Below are 13,245 nucleotides of genomic sequence, written 5' to 3'. Positions count from 1 at the left end.
GTGTTAGCATTTGAATATAGGAAAAATGATCTTGAAGAACACATTTTAAGAGGGAAGTGGTGCAAACAGACAAAGAGGTTAGACTACATGTAATATCTACCTGTCCATAACCTTTTATCTCCCCAAATCAGCTGTTTGATATTAACCCTGATGAAATCTCATCTCAGGAAGTGAGAGCAAAGCCACTATACTGTGCTCAGGAGTATACAGAATTTGTACATTCTGCATAGTGCATTTCCATGCTCTCTGTGATAGTATAATGGTTCTCCTTAACTGTTTTTTGTTAGAAATCTGGGCCGACTGTTACCAAAGTAGTAACCGTGGTGACAACCAAAAAGGCAGCTGCGGAATCAGAAAAGAAGAAAGGGGAGCTCATGGAGAATGACCAAGATGCAATGGAGGTAACTGAAAAGTCTTAGGTGTCTACTGTGGAAATGGGCTGTTTGTTTTTCCTACAAAAAGAGGAGGCCATGATTCAGCAAAGTACTTAAGTGCACAAGTAGCCCTGTTGGCTTCAGTGGGACTACTTACATGCTAGATGTTTGGCATTTGCTTATGTACGTTGTTGAATCATGGCCAAAATAGAGCTGATACAGATTAATTTAAAAAAAACACCGCAGCTCGCACGGTTTTGTGTAAGGACAACATGGTATTAGTGAAAGCTAAATTCATGGATCAAGTTGTTTAGGTTGATAATGTCTTAATATAATTGAGTTGGTGTGTGGATGTCTAAACTTGGTGCACATACAATTTATATACAGTTATTGAAATTATGTATTCAGTCATGGCAGTTTTGCATGTGAATGACCAGTTGAACATCTAAGTGGTCATTTATGTATGTAGCTACTGAGCCCACATATTCAGTCACCATAATTACATGTCCATTTGCATATGTTTAATTATAAAAATCTGGGTCTTACGTTTATAGTTAAATTATCTTCACACTTTTAAAGTGCCTTTAATTTGAGGATCTCAAAATACTTCACAAACATTAATGAGTTAAGTATCTCTGCTCCCATGGGAGGTAGATATTTTCCTTTTACAAATTGAGAAACGGGAGCAAAGAGGTTTGATTTTTGCCCAAAGTCACACAGCAAGTTTGGCAAAGACAGGAATACAATGCCTGTCTTCTGACTCCCAATCGTGTGTTTCTAACTATCAGGTAGCACTCCAAACTCAACTAATAAACTTGTCTTACACTGGCTATATGCAATGTTGATACTCTGCAGGTGGGCTTGCATAGCCTCCCTGCACAATTATTGGGTCCAAGCTTATCGGAGCAATTCCACCTGTGTCCAAACTACTCGCATAATGCTCAAGAGAAAAGGGATATCAAGCCATTATCGTATAAGGTGCTGTGGCTTTTACGTCTAAAATCTCTCAGCTCTGCACTGGCAATTGAATAGGCTGGATAAGTTCCATTGCATGAGAATCTTCTTTTTTTTTTTCCTGAATCATTGTTGATTAGTTCTAGATGGCAAGTGCTCTCCAGATGCCAGTTAATATTGGTGAAAACAATGTGGGAGCTGGAGAAAAGGTGGGGAGTGATGAGAGGGGAAGTTGCCAAAAGAATGAATGTGTGTAAAACTGGGGAGATCCTTGAAGCTTAAAGTAATTCTCTCTCTCATAGATGGTTTTGGTGCAGTTTAGGAAGAGATAAATGTCCCCACTCAATAATGTTCCATTACTATGTCAGTGAAAAATCAAACCCTTGAAGAGGGCTTTTGTCACTGAATATATTTTTGATATGTTATCTATACAGTATTCGTCAGAAGAGGAGGAAGTTGATCTTCAGACTGCCCTGACAGGCTATCAGACCAAACAGAGGAAGCTGTTGGAACCAGTGGATCATGGAAAGATAGAATATGAGCCCTTCAGGAAAAACTTCTATGTTGAAGTTCCAGAGTTGGCTAAAATGACCCTAGATGGTAATTGCAAATAAAAATTAATTTTTGTAGGGTAGTTTTAATGGAAGAAAATGTCTGTCAAATTTAGATATGCACGACACCAGTTGGTTCTTTAGGTCTTATCCTTTGGACATAAAGCCAAAATTCTGTGGACCATCGAAAAGGGATGTACATATAATTTGAGAGTCATTGACATAAAGTGGCAACCCTATTATTAGTTACAGAGGGGAATTGAAGCGTGCTAGGGAATTTTCTTGGTGCAACTTGACAGGCCGGAGGTGGGGGAGGGAGGTTGAATCACCCCATCAGTGAGTATTATTGATGTACTGTTAGTTTCCATTTAGTTATACTTGTGACCTGATCACTGAAAGTTTCTCACTACACTTTTTACATGCTCAGCGTCTGTGTCTGTAACTAGGTAAAATCTGTTGCATCTTGTTCGGAGACAGTATATTTCAAATAGCCTTTGAATAAGAAAGCAGAGAAACACTTAGTTTGATTGATTTGTGTATTAATCAATAGTGTGTTTTTTTTCAGAGGTAAATGTATACAGGCTGGAAATGGAGGGAATTGTAGTCAAGGGAAAAGGCTGCCCGAAGCCAATCAAAACCTGGGTACAGTGCGGTATTTCCATGAAGATTCTCAGTTCCCTGAAGAAGTAAGTGAACAACTTATGAACCGAAATATCGGTTGTTTCCATTGTGTCCTTGTGGTGTTAGACTGTGAAGTGTTCAGGCCAGGATACTTATTTGTTTTACATATTCTCATTGTATGGCACCATGTATACCAACCATCTAGATTAAGGTGCTCACTCAGGATTCCTCTTCTGGGGAATTTATAAACTATTCTTCCCCACTAATTACATAACACACATTTCTTCACTCTATATTTGTTGTGCTGTATTTTTGCATGGAACTAAAGCTTCCACTCAAGTAGAATATATAAATCTTTTCATCAGGATTATGTCCAATTCATGAGAAATCCTTTTTTGCTCCTGACAGTACTTGTTTTTCTTTCTTTGAGACATGGCTATGAAAAGCCCACTCCCATCCAAACTCAGGCTATACCAGCAATTATGAGTGGACGTGACTTGATTGGCATTGCTAAAACAGGAAGTGGAAAGACCATTGCATTTCTGTTGCCCATGTTCAGACACATCATGGATCAGAGGTCATTAGAAGAAGGAGAAGGTCCAATAGGTACAAATCTTTGTTTTCAGATATTGACAGATTACAAAAGAAAAGGGGGGAGGAATAAGTTTCAAAGTCTTGGATACCATAATTTAAACATCTGGTGATTTTTGATTTTCTAGTGAACTGTGTTTAAATGCACTAGTTGTGGCTAGGATATATTATGACGATAGAATTCTGTGCATGGTATAAATTCCCTCTTTCAATGTGTAACTTCGGGGCTCATCTCCCCTTGCCAGAAGGTAGAATGAGCTCTGGGATGATGCCACAGAACCTATCACAAACATTTCTTCTGGCACCGCTCTGTTTTTAAGCTCTGATTTGGCAAATAAATTAATTGTACATCTTTCATGTACATTGAGGGATTTTTTTTTTTTTTTTTTTTTTTTTGCTTAATATATCTCTTTATATAGAACTACTTGTTAGGAAGAATGAAAGGGAAGTTTTGCACCCTTGGATTTTTTTCATTGGAAATTGGCACAGGGCTGATACCTGATTTTAACAGTCAGTGCAAGTCCTCTTACTCTTAAGACCTGAAGTACAGAATTCTCAATTTTTGTCGGATATTTCTTTATATTATTCTGTAAGGTTTGCAGAGGGGCCTTCACTTCCTCTCTTGGTGTGTTGGAGGAACATGTATTTCACGACTGTACGTCAACCCTGAGAGGCTTTTTTCTTAAAGTGAGCACTGAAGGTTCTGCCAACACAATGAGCCACAAAAATGTATTTTGCTGTATGGTTTGTACTTGAGGAACATTTGCATTTCCACTCAACTATACATTTCCATGTACTTGAAAGGAGGACTTTATCATTTATTTTACTTTCAGTGTGTTGTTGGAGGTATGGTCAAGTTTATTTTTAGTTCCAGGGCAGCCTCAGCTATTGTAGATCGCTTGAAATAATGGTTTTTAAATGAACAGATAATTTGTACAGTACAGTTTTGTTAGTCTAAAAGAGATGGTTTAAACTTCACCGTAAAGGTTCGATTTTTACCATGTAAAGGATCAGCATCTCCTAAATTTTTTGTGGTTACGGTTTTAATATCTTTGTTTTTTAGCTGTCATCATGACCCCGACTCGAGAGTTGGCTTTACAAATTACCAAGGAATGTAAGAAGTTCTCAAAAACACTTGGGTTTAGAGTTGTCTGTGTCTATGGAGGAACAGGAATCAGTGAACAGGTACACTTAAAGCATATTTTGTTTATCAGAAATCTCGAACATCTGTCATTTACCAACCTTGCTCAGTGGGTGTTTCCCATAAATCCAATATTAGTTCTGAACTCTCATTTTTGCTTTTTTCTGTGTGTTGGAGATTTGGTAGCAATTAGGTTTCTTTTAAAAGCCTGCTTTTGACTTCCCCTCACTACTACCTTTGCACATGCACACAAGCATATATGTTGCCAGAAGTCAGTCAGTCTGTTTGAAGTTTCTCATGTATGGCCCATGTGTGACTATATTTTTTTATAATATAGTTTAGTGGTAATTAAGCAAAGCTTTTGTGGGATATGATAGTTTGAAATAAGGATTTCCTGTTTTCCAAAATGTTTAACTTTTTTGATATCTCCTGTCTCAAAAAAGAAGGCCGAGGAACTCTTTGATTTGTCTTTAACGAGTAATGCTTTTTGACTATTTTCATAAAGCTTGATGGATTAACTTTGAAATTACGCAGTGTTTATTAACCCATGGAAACTATAGAATGTATAAACTCCATAACCATATGTGATGGAGCTTAATATATTCACAGCTGTAGAGATATTTTAAGATCCCTACAGGAATTGCCATAATATGTAGGGTTTGTTATAATATACAGAAGAACGCTAAGTTGTGTAGGACTCATAATCCTTTTGTGTGCTCTGCTCCAGATTGTAGCAACTCCAGGTCTTCATAAATTGTTTTTAAAAAGTAATGTCCAAACACTAAGGAAATTGCCAAACAAAATCTTGAAATAAATAATCGGTATTCTACCAATGTGTTTGTAACTTATAGTTAAACATGAATGGTTAATCAGTGACTGAAAAAATTACATAAATCATCCAATCTCTGATATCCATAAAAACTTCAAATGGTTTGTTAAATTTAATTTATTGTTTTTAAAATCAGATTGCTGAACTAAAAAGAGGTGCTGAAATTATTGTTTGCACACCTGGACGTATGATTGATATGTTAGCAGCTAATAATGGTGAGTAGAAACTTCATTCCTTTAGAGAGATTTCTATATATTTATTTTGTAATTCTAATTAACAAATTCAGGAAATCATGTTTTTTTTTTTTTATAAAATGTCTTCTGGTATTTATTTACATCTCTTGAAGCTGTGATATCTATTTGTGGCATTTCAGAAAGTACAGCAATGAAAATGGCTCTATTCAATTATAAGCTTCATTTTGAAGGACAGGCATTGTAACATGTTTGAAGAATTTCTAAGAGTTTTATATGCATAGTCAGTTTAGAACTCTGTACTCTAGATTTCTGGTACTCTTGGGTGGTTTACGGCTTGTCTACATGGCAAGTTACCTTGTAGCAAGCTAGAATGTGAATCTGCACCTCACCAACTTGCTGTGCTGTAACATCCCATGTGGCACTGCTATCGCTCACTGAAAATCCTAAAGGCTTTCTATGCTTTCAAGTACTAGTAAGTCAAGCTGCTCTCATTTTCGGTGTGCTGTAGCAGTACTTACAGGGAATGTCACTGTTCAGCAAGCTGGTGTGCTATGGATTCATAACCTAGCTTGCTGTGGATTAACTTGCCATGTAGACAAGCCTGTAGATAAAGGAAGGGTTACTTATATAATGCTTGCTTATTTTGACTTTCCATTGCCCAATAAGTGATCTTCAGCATTAGCACAACTTAACAGCAGTTCACTTTTGCATAGGAGAGACTTAGTTGTACAAAAGATTTTGCCTTTATCTGTTGCTAAAAACCAAAAATTGTTACCTGAATGACCTTCTGTTTAAAACGTTTAAAAAATTAAAACTAGTGTCTTCCCAGATCAAATACCTAGGTAGGTTAAAATGAGATACTGCAGCTTTAAGAGGCTTTGGCTTACTGTAATCATTGCATGCTTGATTGACAACGTTTTATTAAAATATTCCACATCAAACCACTAATAAATTGTTGACATTATTTAACTTCTGTGGAAAAAGTCCCTTCAAGACTTATAGAACTGGGCTTCCAAGACTTAAACCGTCAAAGGTAGGTACATTAATGCTGTTCCCAAATAATTTTGCAGAGTTATTATTTGGGGATGCAAATATTAACATGTTAAATATGTAGATTTTTAAGAAATATTTTTTATTGCTTGAAATCCAATGTATTCTAATGTCAACGTCTTTTAAAGATAACATTATTTAATTCACCTTTTTTTTTTTTCACCTCAATGTTTTTATATTCACTCTTTAAGGGGTGCCTTTTTCTGCTGCTTCGGAAGGCTAGTAATTTCTTTATCCATGACCATTTCAAAATGAGATGTGTACAGATGTACAACTTTTTGCTTGCTTTGATTCCACTTGTACCAAAGACTGGGGTTCTTGTTACTTTTTATCTTGGCGGGTTTAATAGACAGGTTTTAATATGCATATGTTGGTTACACTTTATTATTCTATTAGCAATTAATTACAAATAATTACGAATATCCTCAAATCATTATTTCTAAATCCAATGAGGCATTGCAGGGTATAATATAGAGGGAAATTTTTGTGAGGCTTCATCAGTTAGAACTGGAACTTTACCTTCCACACATGCGCTGTAATCTCTAATATGTTTTTTCCTAGGTGGCGCTGTCAGATAATGGCTGATGTGGCTCGTTGCTTCATCTCAGTCTTAGTTTTATGATGTGTTTTGGCGAGGGCTGTTTTCTGAATTTTACAGGTTCTTCTGGCCCTATGATGGTACGCACGAGAAGAGTTTGACAAAATAAAGGGCCTTGTGCATCCTTACACATTTGCCAGAATGTGTATGTCGTTAGAACAAGAAATTTAAAACGCATATGGTGAATTCCTTAAAACAAAAAAACCCACCCTATTTTACTTTGTTAGAAGCTAGTCAGAATACTTAATGTTTTACGTAAAATTACTCCTGAGGGGAAAGAGATTTCTGTATAATATTGATTCCTCTTTTTTTCTCTCCTTTTTCACAGGTCGGGTGACAAACCTTCGCAGAGTTACATATGTTGTACTGGATGAAGCAGACCGAATGTTTGACATGGGTTTTGAACCTCAGGTAATGAATGGCACAGTGGATTTTAAGTTTTGACTGTAGTGGTGAAGGAGAGATGGCAGTGGAAGTGACTTTAGGACAAACTAGGCTTCAGCACATTGTTCTTTCTTAAAGGATTTGGCTGGGCACAGGTAAAGAGGGGGAGAACTAATTGGATTAAACCTAGATATTATCAATGCTGTCATATAATGAGACTACCAACCCATGGTCAGCAAGGCGTGCTGGTTTTGGGTGACAGTTTGTAAGCTGACTGAGGTTTTTTTGCATTGATCATGGTTAGGGCTCCGTGTCTCTCACGGAGGTTGCAGAAGTCACAGATTCCATGACTTTCATCAATCTCCATGATTTCTGCAGCGGCCGGTGTGGATGACTTCAGGGCTGCCAAAGCAGCTGGCTCTGGAGCCAGCTGTTTAGGCATGCCCAGGAACAGCCACAACAGCCGCTGCTGGGGCCAGCTGCACCGGCTGCTTCTCTGGCAGCTAGCCCCGGGCAGCTGGCCCAGGGCCTGCCTGAGCAGTGGACTTGAGGGTGGCAGGAGCAGCCAGTGTTTGGTGGCCTCTGGCAGATGGTGCTGCTGGCCCCACCCCCTACCTGCAAGCAGCACCCACCTCCCCTTCCCCAAAATGGGAGACATGACCTGTCCATGACTTTTACTAAAAATACCCATGACTAAATTGTAGCCTTAATCATGGCATACTTAGGGTTACCCAGAAACCTCTTGTCTATGTCAGAAAGCATGTGTGGCTTCCCCCAGTAAATATATTTCTATATATTTGTTGATTTAGAGACCTGAAATGGGCTGTTGAACCCCTCTGCAGCCCTATAGCTGGCTGCGGATTATTCCCTCAGCAGGCATTTTGTAAGGCTGTTGCCAGCTGCCTTAGAGGCTCCATTATCTCCTTGGATAAGCCCTGGAAGTGACAGGACTATAGCAATACAGTGAATCTCGGTGGTGAGGCCTCCATTCACAGGCAGCTTGGGGCTTCTAGATTATGCCAAGGGACATTTATTCCTCCAGAGTTGGGAAGGCCACCACCCTTTTTCCCCTGGATTGTGAGGTTTGTGTTGTGCCTCAGAGCAGCACTACAACATCCCACCCTTTTCCTTTTCTGTGGTGGTTCTGCTGAGTCCAGTAATTTCTGCTGCTTTTCCAGTAAGCATACATGGACTCCAGAAGTTAAAACTTGCAAAATTATATTTATATTCTGTGCAAAGCCGTTGTTCCTTAGTTTTAAAACTGACAGGCAAATGTGTATGTGAAGTCCTTTCCGCCCTTTGTAGAATACTTTTTGGTATTAACTGTAATTTTACTCTTCAACCAGGTCATGCGCATTGTAGACAACATCAGACCTGATCGTCAGACAGTCATGTTCTCTGCCACCTTCCCCAGAGCTATGGAGGCATTAGCTCGCCGAATTCTGAATAAGCCAATTGAGGTACAAGTTGGGGGCAGGAGTGTTGTCTGTTCTGATGTGGAACAAGAAGTGGTGAGTATTGCATGGCTGCATCTTTTATCTTTTTTGTTGCATTAGTGATAAGACATTTCTGGAAGAATATTTAATACTGAATGCAAAACCATATATTAAAGGCTGTTTTACTTCTGGATATTTTTGTGGGCTTAAACCATTAAAAATACCTTCTAATAGTTTCACTCAATGAAGTAGTAAATAATTTGTTAATGATCTGAGACACTGACTTGAAAAAGTAATTGGTTTTATTTGACTTACCTTGGAATTGATTGATTGGAAAGGACAGCATATTATTGATAAAATTATGTCAGTAAATAAGATTATTTTCCCCCTTGCATGTATGCCCAAGGGATACAACTTGTTTGTTTGGTGTAATGAGTTGTGGGAGAGACAGAAGGTTTCCAGAAACGTTTGCTAGTACTTAAAAGAAAACGGCACCTATTTTGGTTAGCTCAGCAGCATGAAAGTTCTCAAGAGGCAAGCAGTCCTCCCTGTGGGTAAAATATTAAATGTATATGGTCAGTTACAGTTAAGAAGTGGCATTTCTGAGCTGCCATCCTAGTTAATGTGACATTAGATTATGTGGAAGTTCAGAAATGGCAACTGTAATGAAGAATGTTTTTAAAAGTATATATTCCACAGTTTGTTCATTGTACAAGTGCTTCTTACCTTATGAATTTTTAGACTGTTGGTCTTAGCAGATGGTGCAGTTGTTTCTTTAAATTTTCAAACATCCTACTGATATGGTAATATCTTATGGTTTGTCAGTTACATCCTAGTATAATGGTATTTTTCTTCAAACAAAAGTATTGCTTAAAGGGGTTTAAAAGGAATTGCTACATTAAAGTGTGTTTTTATTTGTGGCCTTTCTTGTTTTTATGCTTTCAAAAGTTTATAATGGAATGTTTAAATCAAATGTTTGTTATTCTGGCCTATCTCTGATGGCCACATTCTCTGAACGTGAAAACAACTGCCTTGCCAAATAATTGCAGCCCAAATCAATGGATAACTATAAAGTTATATTTGTAAAGTCATTTTGGCTTGCCTAATAGTCATTTTGCTGCGCTACTCTGTGGTGTCGTCTTTCATGTGCCATTTTTCATTAGAAGATTACCATTTCTGTAGCAATGTATAAGGTATATTAGTGAGTACTAATGCAGTTACATGGCAAAAAGCTTGGTGAATGCAGAGTTCAAATTGCCTAGTGATAGAACGTCAAACTCGGCACAATTGAAACCTGAAAACCAGGAAATGGAGTTAAGGTAAATGCCCACTTAGCCTTAGCTCTGCACTACTGGAGCTAGCAATAGCCACTGGGAATTGTCAGCATACCCTCAGCTGCAATCCCTGCATTATGTGTAGCTTTATTGAATAGGGGAGGAAAAAACTGGGGCAGCTTGTATGCTATCAGAAGCATGAGGTGTATGTGTACCTTGAGGTTTCAGTCTACGTCATTGCAATGTGAAATTGTGTAGGTTGTGTCAGTAACAGGACCCCTCGGGTCTTCTTGCTGTGGGTATTATCAATAGGGAGATGGGATAGGAGAGCAGTCTGGATTTAATGATTAGGTAGGGGAAATTGTAGGTTTAGGTGGCATCTTGTGTGAAGGAGTTGTAAAAGGGTCTGAAGTTTCTGTTAAATTTTACAAATGAAGTATTCTGTCAGTGGAGTAGACTCAGTGTAAGGGACATGCAGTTTGTACCTGTCCATTACCAGGGGGAGGGAGGGAGCGTGTGTGTGTGTGTGTGTGTGTGTGTGTGTGTTGCGTAGCATTGCTCAGAGAGCAGAGTTAAGGCTGAGTGGATGTGAGCGGGGTCCCTGTGGGGGCCAGCTGTGGGCATTTAATTAGAGTGAACCCCAAAGAATGGGGCAGACAAACCCCCAAAAGCTGGTGGATATTCCAATACTTAGGTTTACCAAGCTAACATAAAACAGCTTCTTTTATTACCTTACTAGTTACTCAGAAATCCAAACCAACACAGTTCCCTTAAAGTGATCCAGCCTCAGGCCTCCATCCAGGTACCTAGGTCAAATATGATGAAGATTCCTGAAAATCTTACTTCATCATATAAAAGAAAAGGTTCTACCAATCCCAAAGGATCGGACACATTACTTGCCAGGTTATTGGATATTCCAGATATTACCCAAATACACCTACAGCCAATTCTTATTAATTAAACTAAAATTTATTAAAAAATGAGAGAATGGTTAAAAGATCAATATGCATACAGACATGAGTTCAGTTAATTGAGGTTTAGATTCATAGCAGAGTTGGTGAACCCTGTAGTTGCAAAGAGTTCCTTTAGAATTCAGTTAATAGGTTATAGTCAATGTCCAAATATCATATTCAGGGCGTACCAGCATAACTGGGAACACAGTCTTGCGACTCAAACTTCTCCGATGAAGCTTAAGCGGATCTGAGATGACAGAATCAGGACCCAAGGATTTTTTTTATACAATTTCATGTCCTCTTTGACAAGTTGGGAGTTTTTCCAGGAACAAAAGGTAATTTAAGATGACTTTGAAGGAGGTCCATCACCAGTACTTAGCTGTAGAATTAACATAAGACAATTTGCTTGTTCCTCCACCATTCACAGTATATTTCAAAGAGAGGTGAATACCAAGATGTCACGTTTTTACAATTTATTTAAATGCTAGGATGTTCTTTTGATCTCTGAATTATCATAATACAGCATAGATAGGGACTGTTGATTACATTGCGTACCGTACTCAGATATATGTAAATACACAAAAACACAAGCATTATCTCCCCACGTCTTTTGAGGGCTATTTTATTTTGTAGGATGTTTAACCCTTTCTGGCCATGTGTCACAGGGTGTTTACCGTAACTCTGTATTTCCTGGTTTTGAGTTTGCTGACCTAGATATTCTGGCAGGGCACAAGCTATCACCAGACAACTTAACTCTCCATTAATGAAGCATTTTGCCATTTAATTTCTAGTGTGGGTTTTTTTTTGTTTTTTTGTTTTTTTAAACAGAAAGAAAAATGTTTGTTGGTAGGAGTTAATGGTCAGTTAGTCGTTTGCAGTTGATATGCTACTGTGAGTAAGTAATATTCTTACCCCATGTCTACACTAGCACTTATGTTGGCAAAACTTTTGTCGCTCAGGGGTGTGAAAAAAAACACCCCTTGAGTGACATAAATTTGTCGGAATAAGTACTCATGTGCACAGCATTGTGTCAGCGGGAGACGCTCTCCTGATGACATAGCTGCCACCACTCATTTTGCTCATTTTGTTATGTCAATGGGAGAGCTTTCTCCTGTTGGCATAACTCAACTACATGAGCAATCTTACAGCAGTACAGCTGTGCCACTGTAAACTTGTAAGTGTAGATGTGGCATTAGGATGTGTCTTCATTGTAGACAATAACTACAGCGATGGGAGAACCCTTCCTATAGTTAATCCACTTTCCTGAGAGGCGATAGCTAGATTGTCAGTATTTTTCCATCAATCTAGTGCTACCCGTACTAGAGGTTAGGTTGGCATAGCTATGTCTCACAGAGGAGTGGAGTTTCTACACCATTGAGATGTAGCTATGCTGATATAAGTTTTCAGTGACCATCCCCTACCTTTTATACAGTGCTGTTCTTCAGTAGATCTTAAAGAACTTTACATCGTTTTCCCCTTTTACAGATGGGAAACTGAGGCACAGAGAGGTGAAGTGACTCCCCAAGGTCACCCAGTAGGCAGAGCTAGGGAAAGCCCCCATCCAGTGGTCTTTCCACTAGGACGCATGATTGATATGTGATTCCTAAGTGCTCCTCCTGTACATTTTGTTATATGGAAATGGGGATAATGGTGGTGCTGTGAAATGTTTGCAATGTGTAATTTTTTTTATTAAGAGGTCAGGTAAGAGAAATTTCATCCATGGGTTATGTCCAGAAACCTTGACAGTTTTATTATTGGCATGTCTTTATTTCCGTCTTCACCACCTGCCCCACCATTCCCCACAACATCTAGCTTCCCTGCTCATCCCAGCTCCCCCTCCCCTACTCATCCCTTTAGAAACTGTTAACATGTAAGAAGTTGCTCCTTTCTGTTTCCTGCCCTGTGCTGCTGTGTACACACATCACAGCCAGCAGCTTAATGGAGGGCTGCACACTACCTTGGTTATGTAGCCTGAGCTTCACACTTCTGCTACCCACCACCAGCTGGGACTCCTTACCCTGCTTCAGGTAGGCTTCCCCAGCCATGCCCCATGCTGTTCTGCTATAATTAAACGTGTGTGCCCCCCCCCCTTGTGGATAGTAATGTCACTAGTTTCTTTACTAGGTTTTGACCAGCTTAGCTCACTGTCTGCTTTAATACTCCCACTTCTATTTGTAGATGCAACACAAAGAAAATCCAGCTTCTGTTCACAGTATTCGTGTAATCAAAGCCCAATAAAAGGAGTTAAGAGTTTGTAATGCCCATAATCCAGTGGAAGGTGCAATGTCTCTTTGT

The 13,245-nt window shown here is 38.8% G+C and overlaps 1 protein-coding gene across 5 annotated transcripts in view; it reads left to right on the top strand.

Annotated features, from left to right (window-relative positions):
- DDX46 (DEAD-box helicase 46) overlaps positions 1-13,245 on the top strand; it is a 39,416-nt gene that overhangs the window by 14,064 nt on the left and 12,107 nt on the right. For all 5 annotated transcript variants that reach the window (XM_043490804.1, XM_038412586.2, XM_043490805.1 and 2 more), the window contains 8 exons: positions 288-401; positions 1,763-1,928; positions 2,445-2,565; positions 2,931-3,106; positions 4,155-4,276; positions 5,198-5,276; positions 7,232-7,314; positions 8,634-8,798. In XM_043490804.1, the coding sequence (XP_043346739.1) occupies positions 288-401; positions 1,763-1,928; positions 2,445-2,565; positions 2,931-3,106; positions 4,155-4,276; positions 5,198-5,276; positions 7,232-7,314; positions 8,634-8,798 (1,026 nt within the window). The remainder of the gene's footprint in view (positions 1-287; positions 402-1,762; positions 1,929-2,444; positions 2,566-2,930; positions 3,107-4,154; positions 4,277-5,197; positions 5,277-7,231; positions 7,315-8,633; positions 8,799-13,245) is intronic.

The sequence above is a fragment of the Dermochelys coriacea genome, chromosome 8 (assembly GCF_009764565.3).
Source record: "Dermochelys coriacea isolate rDerCor1 chromosome 8, rDerCor1.pri.v4, whole genome shotgun sequence".
Classification (NCBI taxonomy): domain Eukaryota; kingdom Metazoa; phylum Chordata; order Testudines; family Dermochelyidae; genus Dermochelys; species Dermochelys coriacea.
The sequence above is the reverse complement of the archived record's forward strand: the minus strand, read 5'-3'. Positions and strand labels throughout refer to the sequence as shown.